At 37.6% G+C, this 27,969-nt stretch overlaps 2 protein-coding genes across 4 annotated transcripts; one reads left to right on the top strand and one right to left on the bottom strand.

The window, feature by feature from the left end:
- The first annotated feature begins 59 nt into the window (after positions 1-59).
- Positions 60-26,553, top strand: ftr82 (finTRIM family, member 82). 2 transcript variants are annotated; one of them, XM_059351717.1, is made up of 8 exons: positions 60-103; positions 18,639-19,256; positions 20,662-20,757; positions 20,841-21,074; positions 22,101-22,260; positions 22,354-22,410; positions 22,629-22,691; positions 24,777-26,553. In XM_059351717.1, the coding sequence occupies exons 2-8, from the start codon at positions 18,666-18,668 to the stop codon at positions 25,295-25,297; spliced, it is 1,722 nt and encodes a 573-aa protein (XP_059207700.1). In that variant the 5' UTR covers positions 60-103; positions 18,639-18,665; the 3' UTR covers positions 25,298-26,553. The 2 variants fall into 2 exon arrangements, with proteins under 2 accessions (XP_059207700.1, XP_059207701.1); XM_059351718.1 differs by lacking the exon at positions 60-103 and adding an exon at positions 18,512-18,532.
- ftr83 (finTRIM family, member 83) lies at positions 4,519-12,249 on the bottom strand. 2 transcript variants are annotated; one of them, XM_059351715.1, is made up of 7 exons: positions 11,674-12,249; positions 10,764-10,859; positions 10,352-10,585; positions 9,390-9,549; positions 8,702-8,767; positions 8,121-8,189; positions 4,519-5,633 (listed from the first exon to the last, which is right to left on the bottom strand). In XM_059351715.1, the coding sequence occupies exons 1-7, from the start codon at positions 12,247-12,249 to the stop codon at positions 5,107-5,109; spliced, it is 1,728 nt and encodes a 575-aa protein (XP_059207698.1). In that variant the 3' UTR covers positions 4,519-5,106. The 2 variants fall into 2 exon arrangements, with proteins under 2 accessions (XP_059207698.1, XP_059207699.1); XM_059351716.1 differs by having other exon boundaries at positions 8,708-8,767.
- Positions 26,554-27,969: the final 1,416 nt, after the last annotated feature.

The following is a 27,969-nucleotide window of genomic DNA, read 5'->3' as shown; positions in this document are numbered from 1 at the left end:
TTTTTTCACTTGGAATGTTTTTCATGTCTAACAGTGAATCATCTCCACACAGAAGCTTTCCCGGAGGGTGGTGAACCTATGGGGTGAACAGATGACAGCCTTGGTAAGCACTTTGTATATTTCTCCACTAGAGGGAGCATGGTCACCCCAAGTCATTTTACAGGTTTAATAATTTCTGTGCAAAGCTGAGACAACAGCCAAATTTACAGCTAATGCTCACCAGACGGATTGAAACAATCTGACAATATTCTGCAGGAGTCAGGACTTTGTCACAAGTTTTTTGTGTGTAAAAATCAAGACACAATAACAATATATTAGTTTTTGGCCATTTTGATTTGTAAAAAAGTAGCAACAAAAAACACAAACCCTTTGGTGTGATTACAGGAGATAGAGAAATACATGAGAATTGAGATGAATTGGTGTTCACTTCCTAAATGCTCTTTTTAAACCTCAAGGAGGGGTTTCTCATATCCTCTCTACTATATCTTCAAAGTTTTCCCTAAAGGCAGCAGTTTTAGGATTCCACAGTCAAACCCAGGATACTGGAAGTTACAGACAATTAGAACTATGGGAACTGAAAAAAAACTTTTTGTTCGGATGTTTCATAGTGTCAAGTCAAGTTCAGTAGCAACTTATGGAGAAGATGGTTAAAATAATCAAATAATGTGACAAAATATATGTAGTGAAGTCCAAATGAAAAAGATATTTTGACATTTTTTGTCCAAGGTCTTTTAAATGCTGCCAGTCATTACAAAATGACAAAGAATGCAGTCTAATTATTATCAGGCTACTTTAATGTTACACGTCCTTAAAGGGACAGTTCACCCCAATATCAGAAATACATATTTTTCGTCTTACCTTTAGTACTATTTATTAATCTAGATTTTTTTTTTTTTTTTGCCAAGAGCTGGAATTATCAGCCATATAGATTTATGTGAGCAGTAGAGGAGGAACTATACAAGAAAGAAAATAGTTCCTACATGAAAACATGAAGCAGATGACTAAAACCTCAAGGATTCTGGAGGAGTTTCTCATACTCTTTATCTTCAACATTTCCCTTAACGCAGCAGTTTTAGGATTTCACAATCTAAACTCAGAGGACTGTTCACAACAATGCACTGCAAAAAAAGGGTGTCTAAAAACAAGATAAAACCACTAAATCAGAGGGAAATGATCTTGCTGCATGGACAGATAATTTAACTTGACAAGATTTCTTAAATTAAGATTGTTAAATCTAGAAATAAGCATGTTGAACACTTAAAATAAGAAATTAACTCTTAAAACAAGGTAAATTATCTAACACTTCTAAATGTTATTTTTTTTTATCTTTGTAAGAAACAAATAATTTGCAGTGCACTCTGCTCAGGCCAGTTCATCGCTGCTTGCAGCTTTAATTTATCTTGTTTTAAGAGTTAGTTTCTTATTTTAAGCGTTCAACATGCTTATTTCTATATTTGATCATCTTAATTTAAGAAATCTTGTCAAGTGAAATTATCTGTCCATGCAGCAAGATAATTTCCCTCAAATTTAGTTTTTTTATCTTGTTTTTAGACACACCTTTTTTTTGCACTGTGTCTGTGGATTATATTTAGTATTCAAATGTGCTTCTTTTGACACTTTGAGTATCAAAAGCGAAGTTACTGCACTCTGGTTTTGCTGTAACAGGTTCTAATAGTAATGCAAAACCAGAGTGCAGTAACTATAATGTTGTCTTCTTTCAGCTTTTATATTTAGTTTTCAGTGAATAAACATTTTCAAATTGATTTTGTCATAAATGTATTTAAAAGTGTTTAACAACTCGATTTAAAGATTTGTGTATTTTAGACGTAATAGTATAAAGTAATGTTATATTTTAGTCTTAATATAATTTTATCTCACATTTGTAGTTACTGCAATTTTTATATCATCATTTCTCTGAAATAAAGCAACACTGAAACCTAAAACTTTGTCAAAATATAAAACAAACATCAAGGAGTTCATTTTTAGTTATCACTCAATTTCAACCAAATATCTAGTTACTGCTGTTAGTTTGCAGTATAGTCCTATTTTTTTATTTTATTTTTTACAATTATCAAGAGAAAGTCATCTACTTTTACACCTACTTTTGTGAAGGAAATGAGCTCAGTAATACTTTAACTGCATGAATCTTGAAGACTTTTAATGACTAACTCAATGATAAAGATCTTTAGAGTTGACCAAACCTCAGATCAGCATACCACAAACACTGAAACCTGCTGTTAGATGAGGCTCGGCCATCTGTGACCTCAGGAGCCCCTCAGTCACACCTCACCTACTCCTGTACAGTTCCTCTCCAGCCTCCCAGGCCTCCACAACACCAGCTTTGTTCTTCTCAGACAAAGAACTGATCAGAACACACAAACACATTATTCACTCTCCTAACTGTCTCACAGCAGATGTACTTTATCTTGCTTATTTTGAGTGTTGGTAACATGGTAGATGTTATTTTTATTACGATATTAAACAATAGAGGATGGAACTGATTAGATCAAGCTTGAATATGATCTCCAACTTCATATTTTATTGCATAACATGCAGGTTTACAGGTAATGCGCGCAGATGGCACTAGGGACTTTCCCTGCATAAGGCGACAAACATTGCCGGTAAAACAGAGGATTAATGTTCCGTTAGTTAGACTAATTTACTTAATTTAAATTTTTTACCGGCGTTTGTGTGGAATGGCTAATGGTGCGTTCAAGGTCTACACAAATGTCAGAATTTTCGACATTTTCCAGAGCTCCAAGTTCCAACTTTGAGTGTAAATTGAACACACCATAAGTGTTATGGTAAGAAGACCAGCCTTCAAAATCAAAAGCAAACACATGTAGCTTTCAAAATAAGAGCACATGGATGTGTTCGCAGAGTCCACCACAGAATTTGCAAAAAAGACTCTCAAAATATGACGCCTTAAATAAAACATAGAAGAACCCTTATTCTCCTTTACAATAATTCTCTAAAATATGCAATGATTAAGATGGAATAGTGGCATTAGAATGTGCAAGAGGCACCAAATTTGGGCTTTTAGGGCAAAAATGTATCTGAGGGACCATGACCCTGGACCCCTCTATTTTGTCAGGATCCCCATCAAACTCTCAGAAAATCCTGTGGGAAACACTGGTTCTACAGGCTTGACAGACTGGACAGACAAGAAAATGCCCAGCAGTATGTTCAGGGTAATGAAAGGAGGAGAGATGTTTTTGGGTCCTTCATTGAGTCAGCTTCAAGTCAGTAAATCTGTTTAGCTGCACTGGGAATTTAATGTACAAACTTCTTTTTATTTATGGAAATATGTTGGTTGTTGCTTACACTACAGTCCGTTAAAAATAATTAAATAAAACAAATTTGGGTTAAGGCATGGTGTGGAAAAATAACTCACTGAGTTGAAATCATTTGCTGACAGCTTCTCCCCCAGTTCAAAAATCCCATATGCGCCCTGCAGCTAAGTATTGTTGGGTTTGTGATAATAGATATAGTGCTGCAAAGATAAGTCAACTTATCAATTAGCTAATTAAACAGAACTATTGAATAATTGCCAACTATTTTTGATAAATCGATTAATTTATCATGCAAAAATGTCAGAAAATGCTGTCTTCTGCCTCTTAAATATGGAGATTTTCTTTGTTTGATATATTAAACTGAATATATTTGAATTTTGGACAAACAAAACAAGACGTTTAAAGACATTACCCCCTACTCTGAGAAACTGGGTTTGACATTATTTCATTATTTTCTGACAGTTTATAGACCGGTTAATCAATTAATAAAATAATATAATCAGAAAAGTAATATTTAATGAAATGATGCATTAGTTGGAGTAGAAAATGCAACAAAAAATGAAACATGAATGACAGTTTTCCTTTTTTTAAGTTTATTGATAAAAAATAAGTGTATCATAACCTTTATAAATGATCAAAACATATTTCAATCAAGTACAGCCTTCATTGTTTGAAATTATAACTTAAATGCATTCACTTTATATACACCTGATCTGACAGTTTTTAGATCGGTTCATCAATTATTAAAAGAATATAATCAGAAAAGTAATATATAATGAAATGACGCATTAGTTGAAGTAGAAAATGTAACAAAAAATTAAACATAAATGACAGTTTTCCTTTTTTTAAGTTTATTGATAAAAAATAAGTGTATCATAACCTTTATAAATGATCAAAACATGTTTCAATCAAGTACAGCCTTCATTGTTTGAAATTATAATTTAAATGCATTCACTTTATATACACCTGATCTGACATTTCACACATGTTGATTTGCAGAATATTCACAGCTCCCCTGATACTCAACACATAGTGTACATGGTCTAAACAACAACAACAAAATATCCAATATTGTAAAAATAATTATAACATTATAGTGTACACTGCAGGCCAAAAGTTTGAAAGCAACTTACATTTTCTTCTCACAATGGCTTTCTTAAAAACCAGTATGGATTCTTTGGATTTTTGGATGTGTTTACTGCATGATCAGACTTTACCTTTTATTGAATTTAACCATTTTCCTCAATTTACCTTTAGGTATTCATTGATATTACCAGACCATTGCTAAATAAATATTAACAAAATAAAGGAGGGCTTAGTTTTAGGGTTGAGAAGATTTGGAAGAGTCACAACTTCAGTGCAAAAGTAAAAAAACAAATCACAGCTTACATAATTCACTTTAGCTGTTTGGCTTTTCAGAGTTTGGATACAAAAATCCCAATAAATCTCAACTGTGTTCATATCTCTGACAAACTACCACAGAAATGACTAGAAAGAAGCAGCTGAGTAAAGAAACAAGAGTACAGATTTATACATTAAGGAAATAAGGGTACACAAAATCTAAGCAATAAAAACCCAAAGACCTGATAATTATAGTGAAAGTGTTCTAATAAGTGACTCTTTATATAATAATCACCTTTATTTTGTTGTGTAGTATAGCAATGAAACTATGATCTTTTTCTGTACAAATTTGATCTTGCTTCCAAACTTTTGCCCTTTAGTGTATATTGGTGTTCTAAATAGTGATAAATAGTTTTTGTTCTCTTAAACTCAATCACAGTTGTACATTGATCATTGGAAGTGTGTTATTGAATCACTGATGGATAAGGGTGACGGCTGATTCGTACCAAACCCAGAAACCCGGATAGACAGGCTCGCTAAAGGAAGCCTTGAAGCGGTGGATGAGGGACATGCTTTCCCCTACGCTGTAGAAAGCGAGGGTCCCCCCCGAGTGGTCGAGGAACACCCCGATACGTGAGGAGTAGGGTGCGTTGACCTCTATCTGGTCTTTGCTGTGGCGGGCTGAGTAGCTGGAGTCAGAGCAGAAGAGGCTCCAAGACTTGCGGTTGTAGCCGATGCGGCAGCTGTCGCCGTACCCCGTCCTCTTGATGCCTTTGTAGGTGACTCCGATGGCGGCCCCTTCCCCGCTCCAGTCCACCTCCCAGTAGTAAGCTCCACCGGCAAGAGACTCCTTACACAGGACCTGGGGCAGGGAGTCGAACCTGGAGGCGTGGTCGCCGTAGGCCTGGGGGTCTCTCTTGAGGGCAGCTTTCCTGTTCCCTCGAGACAAGTAGAGCTGTCTGTAGGCTGTGTTGGAGTCCAGAGTGAGCTGGCACGCATCTAGGAAGATAGATTAAACATTTACTTAAAAGAGGAAGTTTTTAACTAACATTGCTTGGATTAAATGTAAAGGAGGAAACCCAAGATGGACAAAGTCTTTCACAGTAGGGCTGGGCGATATGGACCAAAAGTCGTATCCCGATATATTTAGGCTGAATATTGATACACGATATATATCCTGATATTTTTATCACAAAGTGAGAGCCAATGTTCAGTCAAAGTTAAAGCCAAATATGATATGTCACAAGAAGTTTTATTGAAACTGTTTAATTATGTGAACATACAGGTGCATATCAATTAAATAGAATATGATAGAAAAGTTTATTTACGTCAGTACGTAATTCAATTGAAAAAGTGGAAATAGCACATTATATAGGTCTATTACACACAGAATGAAACTTATCATGTCTTCATTTATTTAATTTCTTCTAATTATAATGATTATGGCTTATATTTAATGAAGACCTAAAATTCAGTCTCTCAAAAAAATTTGAATATTACAAAAGACCAATTTTGTAATAAAGTATGTTTAATATGGAAATGTTGGACTCTGAAAGTATGTCATCTATATGACTCAATACTTGGTTGGGGCTGTTTGACTTGAACTACCGGAAATGGACTTTTCCATCATATTCTAATTTATTAAGATGCACCTGTAGATACTGTATAACAAAAGGAGTACCTGTTTTAAAATCAAAGCTCCATAAAGTGCACATTTAAATAAAAAAAACCCTCTTAAATAAAAATAGCCTATGAAATAAAATAGGCCAATCTTGTTCTGAAATAAATATATTAATATTAGGAAAGAATAACAAACATTACGAAAGAACTAAATATGACAAACCCAAGTAAGGGCAGCATTTATATATTAAGAAAGAAAAACTATTTTAACTATATTGATACGTATATGCGATATGATCTAATTCCATATCACATTTAAAAATATATTGATATATTTTTTACATGATATATTGCCCAGCCCTATTTCCCAGCAGCTTAAAGCACCCCTCACCACTGCCCTGCCAGCAGCAAGTCATTTTGGATTTCTAGTTCTGTTCGATTTGGAGCTAACTTCTGCAATGATAGAATTAAAAGGAAAAGTTGGACACCCTCTGGCACAGAAATCAGAATATAACTGTCACCTGCCTGCTGTTGATGTCCACCTCTGTGGGTCACAGTTGGTGGGACACCCGGTGGCCTCTCCTAGATCTGCCCGGCCTATTATCTGAAAGGCCAGAGGGATCAACACTGTTTGTGAGTTTAACCACAAACAGAAGTCCAGCTAACAAAGTGCAAATTAAACTGAAACTATAAGCTGAGACCTGCAACCTTTGGACCTATAAGGCTGGGCAATATATTTATATTATATTGATTTTGTGATATGGGAAGCAGATATTGCCTTCGGTTTTGGATATCATAACGCAACCCAGACACCAAAAGAGTTGGGACACTGTCTAAATGAAACAGAATGGGATACTTTGCTAATTCTTCTTAACATATATTGAATTGAAAACTGTACAAAGACGATATACAGTCATGGAAAATGATTTTACCACCCCTTTTCTATAATTTCTTGTTCATTTTAATGCCTGGTACAACTAAAGGTACATTTGTTTGGACAAATATAATGAAAACAACAAAAATGGCTCATGATAGTTTAATTTAAGAGCTGATATCTAGCCATTTTCCATGGTTTTCTTGATAACTAAAATAATTTTAAGAAAACCATAGAAAATGTCTAGATATCAGCTCTTAAATTAAACTCTAATGAACTTTTGTTGTTGTTGTTATCATTATATTATCCAAACAAATGTTTGTAGTTGTACCAGGCATCAAAATGAAGATGAAATTGAAGAAAATTATTTGTAGCCATAATTCAGTGGTCTAGTATTTTTTTCCATGACTTTATTTTAGTTGTTTTTTTTGTAAGTATACATCCCAACATCTTAGGAATCATGGATGTGTCGTAATAAGGCATAAGTGTTGTCTGCCTGGTTTTAAAGCTACATTGCGGTAAAGTTATGTTGTTTTCTGAGATTAGCACACTGTTCTTTTATTTGTCTCTTATACTTCTCCTATGACCGTAATGGCTATGGAATTTGTTTAGGTTAATACTAAAAGCTGTCCCCAAGAAACTTAGTTAAAACTGATTATTATCTTTTATAATATTAGAAAAAATATTTTTCTAAGGTTGATTATATAAGCGTTTCATGCACTTGCAAAAAAAGGAGGAAGCACTTAAACTGCAAATTGAAATAAAATCGCAAAGCTGTGTAAGTGCCAGCTAATATCTCTGTAATGACTTACTCCCAGTCTCTGTCAACACTGTGGGACATGCAGTAGTCACTAGAACCAGATTTTGTGGTCAACCTCAGGGTCTGACAGAGAACCTCATCAGCATTTAATTTGCCTTGTGCACTGAAAGGAGCAGGCAGAGCAGTGATCTGTGTCACTGCCGAAAACGGGATCAGAGAAAGTGGGACTCACATTTCAGGAAATCGTCCCGGTGCTGGGGCTCCTGGGCTGGGAGGGACTTGTACATGACGGCTTCATCACCTGTCAAAGGAAATGTGTGTTGCATTAGAAAAAGCTCACCATTGCATAATGGATCAAAAAGCTCTGATCTAGAATCACTTACATTGTGCATATAAAGCAAATCAACAATAACAGCATATGAAGACTGATAGAAAACATAAAGTGGGTGGTGTTTATACTCTGAAATGCAACTTTTCAGATGAGTGTGTTCATGTAAACTTGCTGGTGGCATGACGTCCTAATCAGGGTAAACATTTAACCATGTGGCAGCTGAGTGACCTCGGGCTACCTCTAATGAATAACACCAAACAGAACAGGACAAAGCCCTATTGAGAACAATGGGAATAGTAAATCTACAGAACACTCCCTAGACAATTTATGCTTGTCTTTCAGTTTGGTTCTGCTTAATATCTAAATACCATAGCTCTGCTGGCTTTATAGACTGTCTGAAAACAATCTGTACCAAATTACTTTGTTGTAAACATTAAATCAACAACAGGCAAATTATTTTTTCCAAAATGAATGTTACTTACTCTTACTTTTTATTGACTGCTGTTTCTTCTTGGATTCATCCAGTTGGCAGAAAGTCATCTTGTTAACTGCAAAATAGGAGAAAGAAATAAAGAGTCGGCATGGTAACAGAGGTAAAATGCTCATAATATATGTAAAGTTACACCAGAGACTTAGGGCTGGGTATGGTATAGTGGTGAAAAGTTCAATTCACAGGTACTTGAGTATTTACATTTTATCTTAATATTTCTACTCTGTTACGTCTCAGAGGTGAATATTGTACTTCTTCCACCCGTGGTTGTTGATACTCAATACCATAGATAACCCAATACTAATAGTATCTAAACTTCTCAGGTCAGACAATACCTGCATATGAGCCTTGTTGTACCCAGATGTAGAAAAAAATGACTTATTGTTTGGTTTTGATGCAGCTAATCACCGCAAGTGTTCTTTCATTAACTGTGAAATGTGATTGGCCCATTACCTCAGCAGCTACACCCCATACATCAGTCATGGGGAGGAGTGGTGGTAGCATTTAACATAAGTAATTGCTTCCATTCACATGATTGGTATCAAATAGAGCATTGGCATTGGTATCACTGAAGAGTACTGATATTGCAATGTTTGACTGATACCCAGCCCTATATAGAATTGAAGATGTATCAAAATATTTAAATTGCTTTTTACATTTTCCCGTATTTTTGAACTCACCTGCCTTGGCGACCTTAACCAGCTCATCATTGCTGAATTCATTCAGGTGCTGTTTCATCTCAGACACTGCCTTGGTGACCGGGCCGAAGGTGAAGTAGGGGTTGACGCTCACTGTAGGCAGCTCCTCAGCCTCCGTCTGGGCGATCAGCATGTGGTAGCTCTAATAGGGACAAAAAATAACACCACAGTTATGATAATGTGCGCTTTATATGAGTTTTCAGTTCAGTTTTTTTTTCATTTTGAACCATGCAGTGCGTGCAGTTTTTTGTGTAATACAGGGACATTTCAATAAATTAGAATATCATAGAAAAGTTTATTTATGTCAGTAATTCAATTCAAAAAGTGGAAATAACACATTGTATAGATCCATTATACACAGAATAAAACATTTCATGTCTTAATTTATTTCATTTCTTCAAATTAAAATGGTTATGGCTTACATTTCACACACAAATACACTTTTAAATCATGTTATTTTTTGTTTTTATATTATTTTTGTTATTGTCATTATAACTTGTTGTTGATGTTTTACATATATTTTTTCTATTATCAGTTTATTACTTTCTTATTACTATGGAATTTTAAGACGAGGCTTTAAATAAGCCCATCTGGGTTTTCTGCCTCTCCCTGCACTTTACACTATTTGTTATCTTTGTCATTTCATGTAATTCTAACTGTGCAACTAAACCTAAACCTAAAAACCTAAAACATTTAATGAAGACCCAAAATTCAGTGTCTCAAAAAAAAAAAGTATATTACAGAAAACCAATTTTAAAAAGTATGTTTAATATGGAAATGTTGGCCTCTGAAAAGTATGTCCATCTATATGACTCAATACTTGGTTGGGGCTATATTGAACTACTGGAAATGGACTTTTCCATCATATTCTAATGTATTAAGATGCACCTGTACATGATACATGTTCAGTCAGCAGCTACATTGACTGGCTGGTTGTCAGTTACCTGGATGAAGTGGATGTGGTCCTCAGTGCGGGACAGCTGGGTGATCTCGTTGTCTCTCCTCTTCAGGTCAGCGATCTCGTGGGTCAGACGCTCCATGTGGCCCTCAGCGTTGTTGAGTGCTGCTCTCTTGTTGGAGGAGATCAGCTTGGCCATCTCCTGCTGCATCCTCTCGATGGAGCGCATCATGTCGCTGAACATCTTCTCGCATTCCTGCAGAGCTGTGTGGGCTGAGGTCTGCGCAGGAAACAAGAATGAGCGCCATTAATCAACTGGGTGTCACACTGGTTTTACTAGAAGCTGTCATCACTCCTACACGGAGGAATGTTGTCTGGGCTGGAAGTTGATTTAACTTTCCATTCAGTCTACAGTGGTTAGTCTGGTTTCATCAGTGATGGATGATTGTGACACTAACCTTGAGTGAGTCCACGGCTTGTTTTAGTTCCTCCATCTGCTTGAGTCGGTCATGAATCTTCTCCTGGATCTCAGCCTGGGTGGCACCCAGTCGTTGCTATGGGGAAAACAAACAATAATGCTGTTGACTTTTTTTTTCAACATTTCAACATTAGACTTTTTCTTTCTATCACTGTGCAGCGCAAAGTTGACACTGTTTGCTGACCATACAAGTAGCAGCCTTATCTTCATATGGGTGCGACTTAGAAAAATGCATGACGGGTGTGTTTCATCTATTGTTAGCTGCTCAATAATGCTTTAACTGCCACTGTTGCACTGGTGCAATAAATCAGAAATTATGAGCGGTTTGTGCAGCAATGAGCCCCTTGGGACTAACATGTTAAAGATCCCCCAACTTTCCTACAAGACACTCAAAATGAAACTACATCTACATTAAGCCGTTTTAAGTAATTTTTAGTATGAACCCAGGCCTGAAACAGAGAAAAGGAGATGTGTTTGCAGATTTACTTGGCTTAATGTTGATCTTTTGTGAAGGACACTCAAAATGACTCTTTTAGTGCATTTTTTTGTAGTAGTAGTTTTGCATTTCTTAGGAGTAATTTTATGTCTCTTTGAAGTCATGTGTGTCTCTTTAAAGTCATTTTTTGTCTATTTGTAAGAAAATTTTGTCTCCTTGAAGTCATTTTGTGTCTGTTTGTATTCACTTTGTGTCTCTCTGAAGTCATGTTATGACTGTTTGTAGTTGAGTACAACAAGAAGTGCTAATCGTCACTTCAAACAAAGCACTGAGTCCAGGGGCCCCATGCACAGTAGGTCTGTCAAGTGATCCTTCCATGACTGTTATAGGTACAACTGATTCACAACTAACTTCATTCACATGACTTCTTAGTAAGTCGCAAAATGAAACATACCTGCTCCTCGGCCCTCTCCTGCTCAGCAGACACCATGTCGTGACCTTTGTGTTCCTTCACCGTACACAGCACACAGATACACATCTGGTCGGTGCGACAGAACAGCTCCAGACCCTTCTGATGCTGGGGACAGATCTGTCTGTCCAGGTGGCCGATTTCATCCACCAGCTTGTGCCTTTTAAACGTGTTTGACTCATAATGGGGCTTGAGATGCTTCTCACAGTAGGAGGCCAGACACATCAGGCAGGTCTTGACGGCTTTGTGCTTCTTTCCAATGCAGATGTCACATCCTACATCCTGGGGTCCTGCGTAGTTGTAGTCGGGGGACGGAGGTGGAGGTGGGAAGGACTCGCTGTTGCGAGGGAGGGTGGACTGCCGGGAGCTCCCCATGCGTCTCGGGGTGGGCCTCTTGCTGTAGCTGACCCTGCACTGTGGGCAGATGTAGGAGCCTGTGTGGTCAGCATGGTCCCAGTATGTCTTCAGGCAAACGGAGCAGAAGATGTGTCCACATGGGATGGACACGGCGTCCCTCAGGTATTCCTTACACAGGTGGCAGTTCTCCTGGTCAGAAGACATTGAGACGGTTTAGTGTTGTTCCCTCTGATGCAGTGGAGTTGCTGTGTAGACAGTAAGTGGCTTGTGTCAGCACAGTGGCAAAGTGAACTCACAGGTAGTACACGCACAAGTTATATAGAGTAAACAGAGAGGGCGGATAAACTGGTTAAGCCGAAACCAGTCAAACAAGGGCGGGGCAAGAAAAGGACACAGTAAATGCCTCAATCAGTTACAGCATGAGTAATGACAGTGAATGAAATGTCGTAGAATAATTTCATGTTAATTTAAATCTTAAACCACACTCAACTTTCAAATTAGAAGAATATTAGAGAGAGGAGGGATAAAAATATCTGGGGAAGAATAGACAATAATATGGATGTATTAGTGGAAGTGGTCAGTTCACAAAATTTGAGACAGAAAAATTTGAATTTTGTTGGAAATAATGATCTTTTAAAAAAAAAAAAAACTTTTTCAGAAATCCCACTATGATAGCAACCATTTAGAAAAATATATATGCAAATCATCTCCATTTTTTATGGGTTAGAAATAATGCCTGACAATAATGCCTGACATTTTCAAATGTCATCTACCCCTGGAGAGCAACATATTTTTTGGACCACAAGAATGACTGAAAAGAAACAAAAATATATGACATATATTGCTAAAATAGATTTAAATGAAGAGATGGTTATCACAGGAGAGCCCAAATTTAAATGCGTGCTTGGACATCACAGTGGAAATTTACATTGATAAATGGGGAAGATAACTATATATGTTAATCATGAATTGGAGTGTCTGCTTGAATAAAACAGGCCAGACATTATTTCTGCAAATCTAAAATTATATGGTCATTTAAAAACTATGAAATTTCAGACAGACATGAATGGATGATGTGTGCATCCAATATTTGAAACTCATTCATGTAATTGTGTTTGATGCTAAATGTCTATCGAAAATATATTTTAAAAAACAAAAGGAGAATTTAGGGGATGTGTGATCAGATAAAACTAAGATTTGACTATGAGTATTCATGTGTAGTTCCACAATATTTAATCTGCTTTTTAATCTCATGTAAGCACCATAAAATAAAGAGGGAAGTAGGAAAGGTGTTCAAACAGAACAGACTGTGCTGTTTGGAGTAATGTCAACAGGACTTGCATTCCATAAACAGAGAGAAAAAAGTATAAAAGTAAAAGCAACTAGGCATGCAGTGTAAAGAAACCACAGATGTGTCACAGCTGAGTGATTGCATCAACACATGCTGCGATGATATCTCAAGTCACAAAACAAACTGACCTCACACTAGAAAGATTATTTTCTGCACTTAAATGAATAATAATACCACTGATGGAGTGTTTTACTTCAGCATTAACAGTGACTGCTCTCATTGTGTTGAGATGCAGAATGAACCTCTTTGTTGGCATTTTTTAAACACAGTTTAAGCCACTAAAACTGAATCTTTAACCTTCACCTAACCTGTTAATTATCAACTCTCTGTTAATTTGCATTTCATTACCACTGATTCTGTAAGAGGTTTTACTTTATGTTGCAGTTTCTGTAAATTAACAGTAGAATTATATTTCTGTAGCATAAACTCAAGTGTAAAACTGTGTCAAATAAGAAAATATGCTCATTGAAACCAATTCTAAGAATGTTTCCTCCTCTGTAGATTTCACCTTACAGTGAACACACCTCTCAGCCACGGTGGAGTTTCAGGGCTGTTGAAATGGAGATAGGAATGCAACTACACTTGATAGCCCAGATAACAGGAGGGCCGAGAAAGCCTGCTTAAAAGATTCCATTGTGTTAGAGCCAGCAGGGCCCGAGCAGAGTGCCAGACATTATAGGGTCTGTTGTCCGTCAACAACAGTAACTACAGCTGACACGCAAGACTAAATGTAGCATCTTATTTGACCAAAAATTCCACTGACAGGGGTCATACTCTTCAGTGCAGCGCTGCAGCACCGACTGGGACTTGATAGAGTGATGACAATAGTCTGAAAACTAGCAGTGTTGACAAAAAAATGCAAAGATTTGCATTTTCTTTATTTGTAAAGTCATGTTTCATCAAAATATCTTGTGAAATGTAATATTTTTTTCCAATAATGATTTTGATCTTCAAAAGACATTGAGCCACTGATCTATGCAGCATTACACATTTACATGAATTCACTTAATTATGATTCATATTATGACATTATAATTCAAAATTCAAATTTAAATTCAAAATTACTTCATTTATCCCTGAGGGGAAATTCAGTTAGTCTGTTAGTTCTTCTGTAGATTATTGAAGAATTAGATTAGATTCACCCTTATTAATCTCACAGCGGGGAAATTTCTTTGTTACAGCCGACCACAAAAATTTGCACACAAAATGATTACCCTTTTAGATAAAGATAAAAAATAAGCAATCTAATAGAAAAAGACATTTAACAATATGCAATATACTATATACAACCTAGTGCAATTAGAAAGCCTGGTGGCTGTAGGAGCAATCTAATTATCATCTAATCTAACCTATTAATCTAATCTCATGGTTCAACAAAATTTATATTGAAATTTACCTCTGATTGTTCTTCCTTTGCATGTCATTTAAATAAGTCTGATTCTGTTTCTCATGACAAAAAAATGTTGAGTCACTATGACTTGTTTGCTCATGCGATTGGAAACTTTGCCAATACCAATAACATGTGAAATAGCACTTCAACAGGACCAAACACAAAATTAGTTTCTGTTCTGTTTGGACATTTCCTTCTTGTCTTGTAAAGCATTTTTCTCTCTTAACAGATTTCTGTATGTTCTTTTTCCTCCCTCGCCGGCCCTTTAACCCAGCCAGGAGAGGGACTTTGCTTCCATAAAACAAAAAATAGAAGTTTTATAGAGAAGAAAAACCTCTAGTCCCACACTTATTAAACTTTATCTTGATATTTGAGCTGCTGGACGCTCCACACCTACTGATAATATAATTTACTTAAGAATTGGTTGCATACCAGACAGGTCTATGAGAGCTAACATTATCAAATGAACAGTCAAGTGGCATTACTTACATGTGGCCCTATCTGCACTTAAAGGCATGTGTTATAAAACACAAACGTGCGTTCCCTGAATTTCCCCTGAATAGTTTCAAAGAACAAGGCTCCGGTCTGACCTTGTTTTGAGGTTTCACTTTGGCTTTCATGTGCATTATACCAGCAGTACAGTACAGTTCTTATCTTTTAATTACATTATATAATACTTTCACACACTATCTAACAATACTACACGGTCGCACCCATAAAGTTTGAATAAAACATTTTTTTTTAATCTCTTTCCATGAAATGATTGTGACAGATAAAGTGTATATCTTCTCAAAACTTTAATAATCAATCTCTTCCAAACATATAATAATGAAAATAAATAACACAATTAACAGAAGATTGTGTCTGAAAACTAATTGATTCCAACTTTATGGGCAACTGTGTATTTTGCATTTTATGTGATTTCTGCATATTGTTATCATGTAGGGCTGCAGCTTGTTTTCAACATCAATTCATCTGCTCATTAACCAATTTGTCAATAAATGTCAGAAAGTAGTGAAGCATGCACTGTGTAATTTCCCAGAGCTGGAGGTGACGTCTTGAAATGTCATGTTTTTTCCGACCAACAGTCCAAAAATCTAAAATGATTCAGACAGAAAAGCATCAAATTCTTACATCGAGAAGCTGTGAAACCAACAAATGTTTTGCTAATTTATTAAAATACTCAAACAATTGTTCGATTATCGAAGTAGCTGCCAATTCATTTTCTGTAATTTGACTAATCGTACGATCCATTGTCGCTGCAGCTCTATTATGACACTTTAGAACTAAGGGACTTTTGAGATGAGATCAGTTTTATTAGGACAAACACACTTAACCCATAAGAACCAATGGTGAAATATGTGTAACAAACACTTTAAATGTTCTTGAATCTCCCATATACAGCTTTATGCTTGACCTTAACTCATTAAATCCCTAAGCGACGTATACTCAACACCCTGGTGTGACAGTCATGTGACTGTGACAAGAAGTGACTTCTTCAAAATGTGGCTGGAAATAGAAATAGAAAAAGTAGCTCATTTCAAAAAGCTTATTTTTTGTTACTAGGCTAAGTTTAAACCAATTTAACAATTCTATTCCATTTATAGGGTGTCCTGTATTGCATTTAACCCATTATTTTTAAATTAATATCTGCTCTGTTGTTCAATTTAAACCACATTTGACAAAATATAAACAAAAATAATCCTATCCTATCCTGTTACAATTTTGATATATGTTGTAGAGATGCAGAGAAAAAGGCAAATTTGTGTTTCTGTAAGCAGAAGAGGTGTGTAGTTTATTTATACATAACATAACTCCTAAATTCCATAAACTCTCAATGTAACATGTATGTCACATCACAGATCTTTGACATTTAGGGGTAGAATTTTTTTTTTTTAAAACATCAGAAATGTGTTCTATGCGCTTCACTTGGTCTGTCCCCCATAATTTTCCTTTAAGGATAACTGTGTCTGGGTTCTTATGGGTTAAATGCAACTCTTTAAAGTGCAGTCATGATGAACGGTGACCCTTACGGGTTGCGTGCAACATTTTCATTCACATCCAGTCTGTTTGATACTTTGTATATCTACTAGCATCAACATGTGTCCAGAACCGATTAAATATTGTGTCTTCCTGTTTTTATTACTCACACTCAGTGATGTAAGACCTTGTTTCCTTTAATTAAATAGCCATTTGTGAGCTCCTGCACTTGCCCTGCAGAAAGCAGGCCGACCTTTATCCTTGAACTTGGACTGGGGAGTTTTGATCTGCTTCATTAAAGAACACTGAGGCTTTTAGAAGCCATGCTGCTTTTTTAAAAGAGCCTTGTTATTAAATCCTATTCGAGTCATTATCATGGTTTATATATTCTTAAAGAAATAGACATTTCTGGATGTGTACTGCATAAACTTAATTTCTCGAGCATACGTGTGAACACTGAATTAAATCAGAGCCATATTGAAAGTTCTGTCCCTTGGCAGTGTTGCTGGCCACAACAGGTTGTTAATCTGTAAGCACACAGCGCTCCCTTTACTCTGGAGGAAGGAAGGAAAAACTGGCTTATCAGAAACCTGACCAAATATGGAGAGGTGAAACTGCCTGTTGTATGATGTAATGCAAGATATGAGCTGAAGGTGCAGCCAGTGTACTTTTTACAACCTTAAATTAACGTTAATTATACTGTAACATGATTGTGCATCAGGCAGGAAATGTTAAATACATTACAAAACTTTTATTTCAAGCAAGAGCTCCTTCACAGTGAAATATTAACCAAAGGGCTGGCAGAAAAACACTATGAATAGGGAATTAGTTTTGGTTGAAACTGCTAGACTGAGCCTAATTGAAATGCTAATGAGATGCTATGATGTCAGCAGACTTGTTATGGTGTAGAGTGAGTCAGGGTCTCCTCTGAAGTTTACCCCATAGCTGCATGAACAGAGGATATTTTTAGGGTTTAAAAAATGCAACATAACTTGTGATGAGACATGCACACAAATATGTAAACTATGCATTGTGCAACAACACACCTGCACCTGACAGCTATGTCATGCGCTCATGTGTTTCCGTTTGTTGTCTCAATATTTTCTTTCTGCTGCACAAACATCTACACATCTACAGTTACACTCCAATGTCACTTGTAAAAGTAGCCAGACTGGTCGGACTAGACGCAGTATAAATACTTCAGGCTTTAGCTGCTCTTAGACACACTGCCTACAGCAAGTTTAAAGTTTTAAAAGTGATAAAAGGAACAACTGATGTTTGAAGTTACTTCGAAACTCTGAGTTCAGAGTGTCTCTGTTTGTTTATTGGGTGGTCCCTGAAATTCCTACAGTACTTTAGGCAGCATTCATGTTTGTCGGACTATAACCGGTTTAAGACAATGGCGATTCTGTCTGACAACAATAGGTGGAAATACAGCTGCCGAGAAGTGTGCGCACAATTCACCCGCAGATGAGCCACAGGAGAAATTTCAGTGTAGAGGAAACTGAGTGGAAAATGGAAGCTTTTTTTCTGGCACATTAGTGTCACTTGGTGTGCTTTTTTACATTTCATTCATTCTCTTTAACTCTATTCTCTCTTCTTACTCTCTCTCCTCTCCTGTTCGCCCGCCCTCTGTCTCTCTCACTCTTCCTCTCCCTCCTTGCTCAACCTGCTTATCTGAACTGGGCAGGGCTCGATATACTCACAGCACAGGGGGAGGGCCTTGTCTGCTTTCAATCAATAACCTCTGGAATTCAGAAATACAAGTAGGTCCTGTCTCTGGCAGGCTGTACCACACTCTTGAGGGCGGGCTCCCAGGCACACTCGACGGATTCTCTGTCTGCTCCTGGCACTCTCTGTCTGTTTCTGCAGGTCTGACTGTGTTTTGAGCCCATCACAATGGCTGATCAGACGTCTCCAGATTATTTCAGCTGCTCCCTGTGTGTGAACCTACTGAGGGACCCTGTGGCTATCCCCTGCGGCCACAGTTTCTGTATGGACTGCATCAGTGGCTACTGGAATGAGGCTGACTACACAGGGATTTACATTTGTCCCCAGTGTAAGATCACATTCACCCAGAGGCCGGTTCTGCGGCCGAACGCCACTCTGAGCATGGTGGCGGAGAAGATCAAGAAGAGCGGCCTGAACCTCAACCTCAACTCGTCCCAGGGGAACATCTACGCCGGACAAAATGACGTCCCCTGCGACTTCTGCTCTGGGAAGAAACTAAAGGCTGTGAAGTCCTGTCTCAACTGTCTGGCGTCCTACTGCGAGAAGCACCTGAAGCCACACTACGAATCAGCCACATTCAAGAGGCACAAGCTGGTGGACGAGCTGGGAAACCTGGACAGGAAGATCTGCCCGCAGCACCAGAAGTCCCTGGAGCTCTTCTGTCGAACAGATCAGATGTGTATCTGTGCTATCTGCACAGTCAGTGAACACAGGGGCCATGACATTGTCTCTGCTGAGGCAGAGAGGAGTGAGAAACAGGTAAGAAATCCTCTTGTCATTTGTTGTGGATCATTGAATAGATCATATACTTAAAGGCTCAAAAACTGTGCTGTTGTATTGAAAAACATTTAAATCAGCTTTTCAGAGAATGAAAGAGTGATTTCCTGTCTGAGAGCTGAAGCGGAGCTCCTAATTCTACTCTAATATGTTTAACAGACACAAAAAGAGGCCCATGTTTATATAGTCACTGGAATATTCTGGGTTAACACAATGTTTTTCCCAACTCCTTCCCCTGAACTACAACTAGTGCTTGTACTTTGACCCATTTCGCCAACGCTATCAGCTAAACTGGCAGGCACTCACCGCCAAAACAAATCCAGCGCTCTGATTAGCTGTACGGAGGCCGGGGGGGGGGAGTGTCTTACAGTTATCTCCTCCTGAAAGCTGATTTTCACAGAATGTAGCGTTTCAGCTGTGGGAGAGACACAGAAACTTCCTTCTGCTGCACTGGTTCCCACCTGTGGGAGTGGGACTGTGTAAATGGTGCTGGAATGTCAGAGGGAGTCAAGGCCTTCAACACCTCATGATCAACCAATCCCAGTGCGGAAATCCACATTGAAATGAGTCACCAATCACACCGGCTGTAAAAAGGATGTGGAGGAGATAACAGCGTCAACAGATACTGTAGTATAAATCTGCCTTACTGGAGTAATTCTATGTTTTATGCATGAGTAATTTCGCGGGAGTGTTTTTATGGCTGCCAGGGATATAGGCTAAAGGATTTTTTTAGGACATGATGGAGTAATAATTCAACCTAGTGTTTTCTTTACAACATGCAGAGTCTGGTTTCTCTCATCCAGAAGATTAACAACCTGAGTCTCACACATCCCGCTCGCTCCCATCCCCCTCTCATGTTCACCCCCCCTCCCTTAGATTCCCCACATTCCTCAAGCTTATCTTGAAGAATGGGTTGGTGGGCTTGAGTAAAAGCTGAATTAGAAGCCCTCTATTCTGCATGTCAGTGCTGCGTGCACCTTGAAACATCTCTTTAAAAGTCAGGCAGCGGTAGATTCACATTCCTAACATGGCCAGAATTCCATTACAGATTTTTTCCCCCCTCTCCCTCTGAGATAAAAGCCGGCCGTATTAAGAAGATTCTTTGAGCGGGGTTTATTAGACATGCCGAAGGGCCTCCCCAGATATTGCTTGATGAGAAAGAATGTTTTTAACCGAACCAACAAATATGGGGCTTTATATCGCATACAATAAAACAGCATGGTGTTCAACTACATCTTATAAAGCTCTTTTAATGCAGCTTTTATGATCAACTTTCTTAACGCTGCATGATAAATTAAAGGAGGGCCGTACAGGCAGGCAGCATGGGAGTGCACGTCTAACAAAACAGTGGAATAGATGGGTGTGTAATGTGCCTTTTATTCTGCAGAAACTCCTGGGAGTCTCCCAAGCTGAGATTAGACAAAAATGCCAGGAGAGGGTGAAGGAGCTGGAGGAACTGAAGACTGCTGTGGATTCACTGAAGGTGAGGACTCAGAATTCATAACATGTTGTATTTTCGCATGTATTTCCAGGCCCTCTGTAAAACACTGACACCTTTCTGTGCAGAACTCGGCCCAGAGAGCCATGGTGGAGAGCCAGAAGATGTTTGAGGACATGATCCGCTCCATTGAGAGGATGAGGTCAGAGGTGACCAAGCTGATCGGTATCAACGAGAAGGCTGCTTTCAACCAGGCCGAGGCTTTGATCGAGAGACTGGAACAAGAGATCGATGAACTGAAGAAGAAGGAGTCCGGCCTCAAGCAGCTGTACAGCACTGAGGACCACATCCACTTTTTGCAGGTAACATTGAGTGAAAAGTTTTCATAAATGTTTTTATTTTTACAAAAGGCTTCCTAATTCATCAAGTAATATTTAAACTTTCAAATCTATAATAGTACATTAATTAATAATCAAACACATTTAGAACCCTTAGAAACTGCAGGTAGTTTTAATACTTTTCTAATATCTTTCTAATTAATTTATTTTGTGTTTGTTCCCATGACTAAGACTATAGAAGTGTAAGCAAATAGTGTGAGGAGTATATCCTCTATCTTGCATCCAAGCCTCACATTTTTTATCTAAAATATTGAGAACGTCTGACAAAAAACTGCTGTTAAAGAAGAAATATATGGAATTTTTTGCTTTGGGCCTAAAACCTGAAGTAATTAGTGCATGGGTGTGTTTTTGTAATGAAACAGCCAACATAAAGAGATGATTGAGATGATTAAGATGATTAAGATGACAGTATGACGACATGTTAAGCTCTTTGTGTCTTTTTGGGTGTAAGAATTTCAAAACAGCCAATTAAAGGCGTTAATAGCAGCAGCATTTATTGTGAATGGAATTTTGAATGGACAAAAAATGTTCCCACCTTCGGATCTCCCTTTTACTATGAATCTACAGTCATGGAAAAAATTATTAGACCACCCTTGTTTTCTTCAATTTATTGTTAATTTTAATGCCTGGTATAACTAAAAGTAAAAAAAAATAATAATAAAAAATAAAATAAAGGCGCAACAAAAATAGCCCATAATAGTTTAATTTACAGCTGATATCTAGCCATTTTTAATAATGATTTTGGTTATTATCAAGAGAACCATGGAAAATCTCTCTCTTAAATTAAACTCCTATGAGTTATCTTTGTTGTTATCATTATATTTGTCCAATATAAAGTACCTTTAGTTGTACCAGGCATTAATTTAACAAGAAAGTGAAGAAAAAGGGGTCGTCTTATAATTCTTTCCATGACTATATGTGAAGGGATGTGTTTTTAACACTTTACTTATTAGTTCTCATTGTGAAACTTGCTTTTTTCTTTCCCATAAGAATTTCAACTACCTCTGCACCCCCACTGATGACGGCTTCATACCCAGAGTGACGGTGAACCCTGACTTCTCCTTCGGGGCTGTCAGGAAAGCTGTGGCTGAGATCAAGGACCGCCTCGAGGAGTTTGGCAGAGAGGAGCTGCTGAAGATCTCCAAGTCAGGTGTGACATCACCAGCAGAACTTATTAGAAATACTTCAAAATGATGGTCAGAAAATGTACAAAAACTCAAATATGAATGTGTCTGTTTCATAGTGAATGAGGTCCCAGTGTACACTACAGAGAGTCGAACATTGGACAGAAGGAGCAGAGGTGAGCGCTGTCACGTCCTATAGCAATATAAGACTGAATGAGGTTAATTATTATTTAGGTTGATGATGTAGACACTGTGAATTGGAGGCAAACAACAAAGCGATTGCACCATCAACTTTTCAGTTAAAAAGTGGATAAACACTCCAACAAAAGATTTAAAGGCATGTGTGTGGGTGTGTACAGTTCACATTGACCTAACAGTGTTTTTTAATGTGCAGGCAAAGAAGTGGTGGACAACACTCCTCCTCCAGAGCCAAAGATCAGAGCAGATTTTGTGAAATGTAAGTATCTGCTGACTATTTTATTTATGAAAAAGTAAGATTTCCCTGTCTTATTTGATTATAAAGCAGGTCTAAGTGCTATATAAATACTGTGAAATGTAGAAAAGCACACAGCACGTATTCAGACACTGTGTCACAACTATACTGCCCTGCCAAGTCTAATATTAAGTCTAAAATACACAAATCTTTGAATAGAGTTTTAAACACTTTTAAACACACATATAACAAAATCAATTTGAAAATGTTTATTTATTGAAAACAAAATATAAAAGCTGAAAGAAGACAATAACATTGTAGTTATTGCACTCTGGTTTTGCACTCCTATTTGAAACTTTTACAGCAAACCCAGAGTGCAGTAACTACATTTTTGGGGTCAAAGGTCAAGTAAATCGTCATGATTTTTAGCATAAAAATTACATCATCAATACATGTAGAAATAATTATAAATAATTAGTAGAAATAGTTTTTTTTAGTTTTACTCTTTCCGTAGTTACTGCAGTTAGACTTTGTAGGGCAGTATACTATATATACAGTCATGGAAAAAATTATTAGACCACCCTTTTTCTTAAATTTCTTGTTCATTTTAATGCCTGGTACAACTAAAGGTACATTTGTTTGGACAAATATAATGATAACAACAAAAAATAGCTCATAAGAGTTTAATTTAAGAGCTGATATCTAGACATTTTCCATGGTTTTCTTGATAAAAAAACAAAATCATTATCAAGAAAATCATGGAAAATGGCTAAACATCAGCTCTTAAAGGCATTAAAATGAACAATACATTGAAGAAACCAAGGGTGGTCTTGTAATTTTTTCCATGACTGTAGGTAGAAAGTGCTGCTACAGCTATTAGCCAGCTGCAACAAGTATTTCTAGCTGCAGGTGCACAGTCCAACAGGACATTCCTGATATGTAACACGCCCTCTAAACAGTCGGAGTTTGGTTTTGGTTAGGCACCAAAACTATTTGGTTAGGTTTAGCAAGGGATTACATTCTGGGTTCAAATAAATATGTGATACAGGAAGTTATCTCAAGGGGCGTGTTGTGTAGCAGAGTGAGTGTGACTTGTAGCCTTTGAGACTAGAGAGAGTTTTCTCAGCTGCCTCTACAGCGAAGATAGCAGATGAGGAAACACGAACCAATCAGAGCAGACTGGGCTTTTTTCAGGAGTGGGTCTTAAAGAGACAGACACTAAAATGAACCGTTTCAGAGAGAAGATAAATACAGGTATATTCAGATAGACAGTATGAGAAAAATAATGTGTTTTGAACTTTTGAACAGTAAGCATGTAAACATGTTCTAGTAGAAACCAAAAACACAAGTATGAAACTGAAAATTGGCAAAATGTGTCGCCTTTAATTAACCGTAATGGAACACAATACACTCAGCAAATACATACCTCCTCACACATATTTTGGGTTCTACTGCAACATATTTTACAAGCTGTAATGTTTTAAAAAAACTTCTCATACTGTCTGAATATACAGGTGCATCTCAATAAATTATTATATCATGGAAAAGTAAATTTCCAGTAGTTCAAGTCAAATAGCCCCAACCAAGAATTGAGTGCATATAGATGAACATACTTTTCAGAGGCCAACATTTCCATATTAAACATACTTTTTAAAATTGGTCTTTTGTAATATTACATTGTTTTTGAGACACTGAATTTTAGGTCTTCATTAAATGTAAGCCATAATCATTATAATTAGAAGAAATTAACTAAATTAAGACATGAAATGGTTCTGTGTGTAATGGATCTATATAATGTGTTATTTTCACCTCTTGAATTGAATTACTGACATAAATGAACTTTTCTATGATATTCTATTTTATTGAGATGCACCTGTATGCTGTATTCACTCTCAGCTTGAAATGCTCCATTACGCACCTGTCTCTTTAAGCCTCGTTCTCAAAAAGCCTGGTCCGCTTTGATTTGCTTGTGAGAATAATAAAAGAAACAAATATATTCTAATGGGCATGTTGAACCCCATGTTTTCTGATTTAGGAAGCCCAGCAAAAACAATGTTAGATACGGTACCAGATGTCCCCTTTAAAACTGTGTTGATTCTTCTCTTTCAGACTTCTGCCAGCTGAAGTTGGACCCGAGCACAGCCTACAAGGAGCTGTACGTCTCTGAAAGCAGCAGAAAAGTCATCCGCACCCGGGACCTGCAGCCCTACGGAGACAACCCGGAGAGGTTTGACAGCTTCGCCCAGGTGCTGTGCCGGGAGGCCCTGTCCGGAGGCCGCTTCTACTGGGAGATCGAGTGGAACGGGGAGTTCTCCATCGGAGTGGCCTACAAGAGCATCAGCCGGAAGGGCAAAGGCTCCCTGTGTCTGCTGGGCTACAACGACAAATCCTGGAGTCTGCTCTGCTCTGACACGGGCTACTCTGCCTGGCACAACCGGGTGGACAAACCCGTCAGCGGCCCCCACTCCCCCAGGATAGGCGTGTACCTGGACCACTCTGCAGGCGTGCTGGCATTTTATGCCATAGGCAGCAGCATGAGCCTCCTGTACAGGTTTGAGACCACGTTCGTTGAGCCCCTCTATCCAGGCTTTGGAGTCGGGACCTCAGTCAAGATCTGCAATGTCAAGTGAACACCCATATCTCAGTTCTCATTTGAATACTTTCCATGCGTTTCTCATAATATACAGCAAAGCTTTTGGAATATATATTTTCGGCTAAATTTTCAAACTGTACCAAACCACATTCATGACGTTAATTTTGAAGAAAAATGTTCCCTGAATGTATATATACTTTTTTTTTTAACGCTACATATCACATATTGTGTTTTGCATTGTGCTGTCAAATCACATATTCATGATAGTTTTTTTAAGGCATTATTGAAATACACAATTACTACATAATCACACAAGTACAATATAAAGTATTATCACTTTTGGCATCTGATCATAACTGCTTGAGAATATATTAACATGTCAGTACGTAAAAATATCAGTCTCAGTGAGCCGAACCTGTTCCTGTGATCTATTTTCACATCACCTCACAGAGGGTGCGACATATCTCACCTGATGATGTAACTATGAGTCATAATGAATGTACAACTACCCAGAGGTACATTTTTTTATGGTCAGTCATTACATTGTTGGCCAACATAATTGCATAATCGATTTAAAATATATTGTACCCTTATGAACAGTATGAGTGACATTGGTGCTTTATGATGTATGATTCTGATTTCAACACATTCACAAGAATACTTCATTGTCATTTCATTTTGTCATGTTCTGATATTATCTCATAGTTGTTGTATCAGTTGCTAAAAGTCCTTACAGTTGTTTTCACTTGAACTAACCCTTATTTAATTTGTATGTATGTTTGCTTATATAATGGACAGCCAGAGTATAAATGATATCAAGAAAATACTTGTTTTGTAACAAAATTATTCATCCATAGTTCTAAATAAAGAGCTAAGTGAATGGATTTTTGTGTTTTTGAGATTATTTTTTTACTTCTACATTAAAATATTTTTTTAAAATATGAAAATGAAAAGGTCTTATTGGATTAGAATTGTTAGGTCTGTATGATAAGGATTTAAATGAAAAGCTGAAAAGCAACTTGTTTGACTATTTTGTTTGGGTTTTAACAAAGGCGAGGCCTAAAACATTTCATAAGCGCCTGTATCAACAGAGATATCATTTGATCTTAGAAAATATTTAACTGGAATGTGAACCTTTCGGTTTATAATCACATGTATCTGTGACTAACCAAACCACATGCTCTTAAGCCAATTACAGCACTAACACTACCTGATTATTGACAATACTAACAGCTCCCTCTGTTGGTTGACCACAGGAACTAAACTGAAATAAAAATCTAATTACCACTGTTACTATGGCTATAATGTGTATCATTACATTTATCTTGATGAACCTCATGAACAGCATCAGTTTTCTGTTCTGACTTATCTTCAAAAAATCTTCATGTCAGAAAAAAAGACATTTTAACAAGATTCTTAAGTTGTTTTTGTTTAAATCAAGAACAGCAATATACTGGATTACAATTCATAATATATTGATATTCCCATTTGCCAAGTAAATTTTACTGAAATTGTGATCATCACCACCAAATATTTAATTTAAAAAAGAACCTGGGTTTGAGTTAAAATTAAGTTTTTAAGAATTAAATAAACATAGACACACACACACACACACACACACACACATAGATGCACAGTTAGGTTGTAACTGAATGAAAACAAGTTTAAACAATAAATAAAACACCACTGTCCTTTTTACTTCTTTACTTTTTTTATTTATTTTTTTGATTGATACATTTTTTTCATTATTTTTTGTAATTTTTAATAATACCCTTTTTTTTTTTTTTGCGCTTCTGCGCATGCGCGGCTTTTCGGCGCTACTGCGCATGCGCAGCTTTTCGGCGCTACTGCGCATGTGCGGCTTTTCGGCGCTACTGCGCATGCGCGGCTTTTCGGCGCTACTGCGCATGCGCAGCTCCGTTGCGCTACTGCGCATGCGCCGAAAAGCCGCACATGCGCAGTAGCTCCGAAAAGCCGCGCATGCGCAGTAGCGCCGAAAAGCCGCACATGCGCAGTAGCGCCGAAAAGCCGCACATGCGCAGTAGCACCGAAAAGCCGCGCATGCGCAGTAGCGCCGAAAAGCCGCACATGCGCAGTAGCGCCGAAAAGCCGCACATGCGCAGTAGCGCCGAAAAGCCGCGCATGCGCAGTAGCGCCGAAAAGCCGCGCATGCGCAGTAGCGCCGAAAAGCCGCACATGCGCAGTAGCTCCGAAAAGCCGCGCATGCGCAGTAGCGCCGAAAAGCCGCACATGCGCAGTAGCACCAAAAAGCCGCGCATGCGCAGTAGCGCCGAAAAGCCGCACATGCGCAGTAGCACCGAAAAGCCGCGCATGCGCAGTAGCGCCGAAAAGCCGCACATGCGCAGTAGCACCGAAAAGCCGCGCATGCGCAGTAGCGCCGAAAAGCCGCGCATGCGCAGTGACGCAACTAAAAATAATAAATAAATAAAAATAAATTAGATTAAAAATTTTAAAAATTAAAATTAAAAAAAATTATGTAAAAAAGAAATCAATAAAAAAATAAAAAAGAAGAAAAGAAGAAAAAAGGACAGTGGTGGAAGAAGTATTCAGAGTATTGCGCATATTATTTTTAGCCAAAGCTCATATCCATAACCACATTGCGCATTGGGAAAAAAATTAAATTAAAAAAATTTAATATAATTAAACTAAAAATAAAAAAATAAAGAAGTAAAAAGGACAGTGGTGGAA

The sequence above is a fragment of the Centropristis striata genome, chromosome 15 (assembly GCF_030273125.1).
Source record: "Centropristis striata isolate RG_2023a ecotype Rhode Island chromosome 15, C.striata_1.0, whole genome shotgun sequence".
NCBI lineage: Eukaryota > Metazoa > Chordata > Actinopteri > Perciformes > Serranidae > Centropristis > Centropristis striata.
This window is presented reverse-complemented; position numbering and strand designations above follow the sequence as displayed.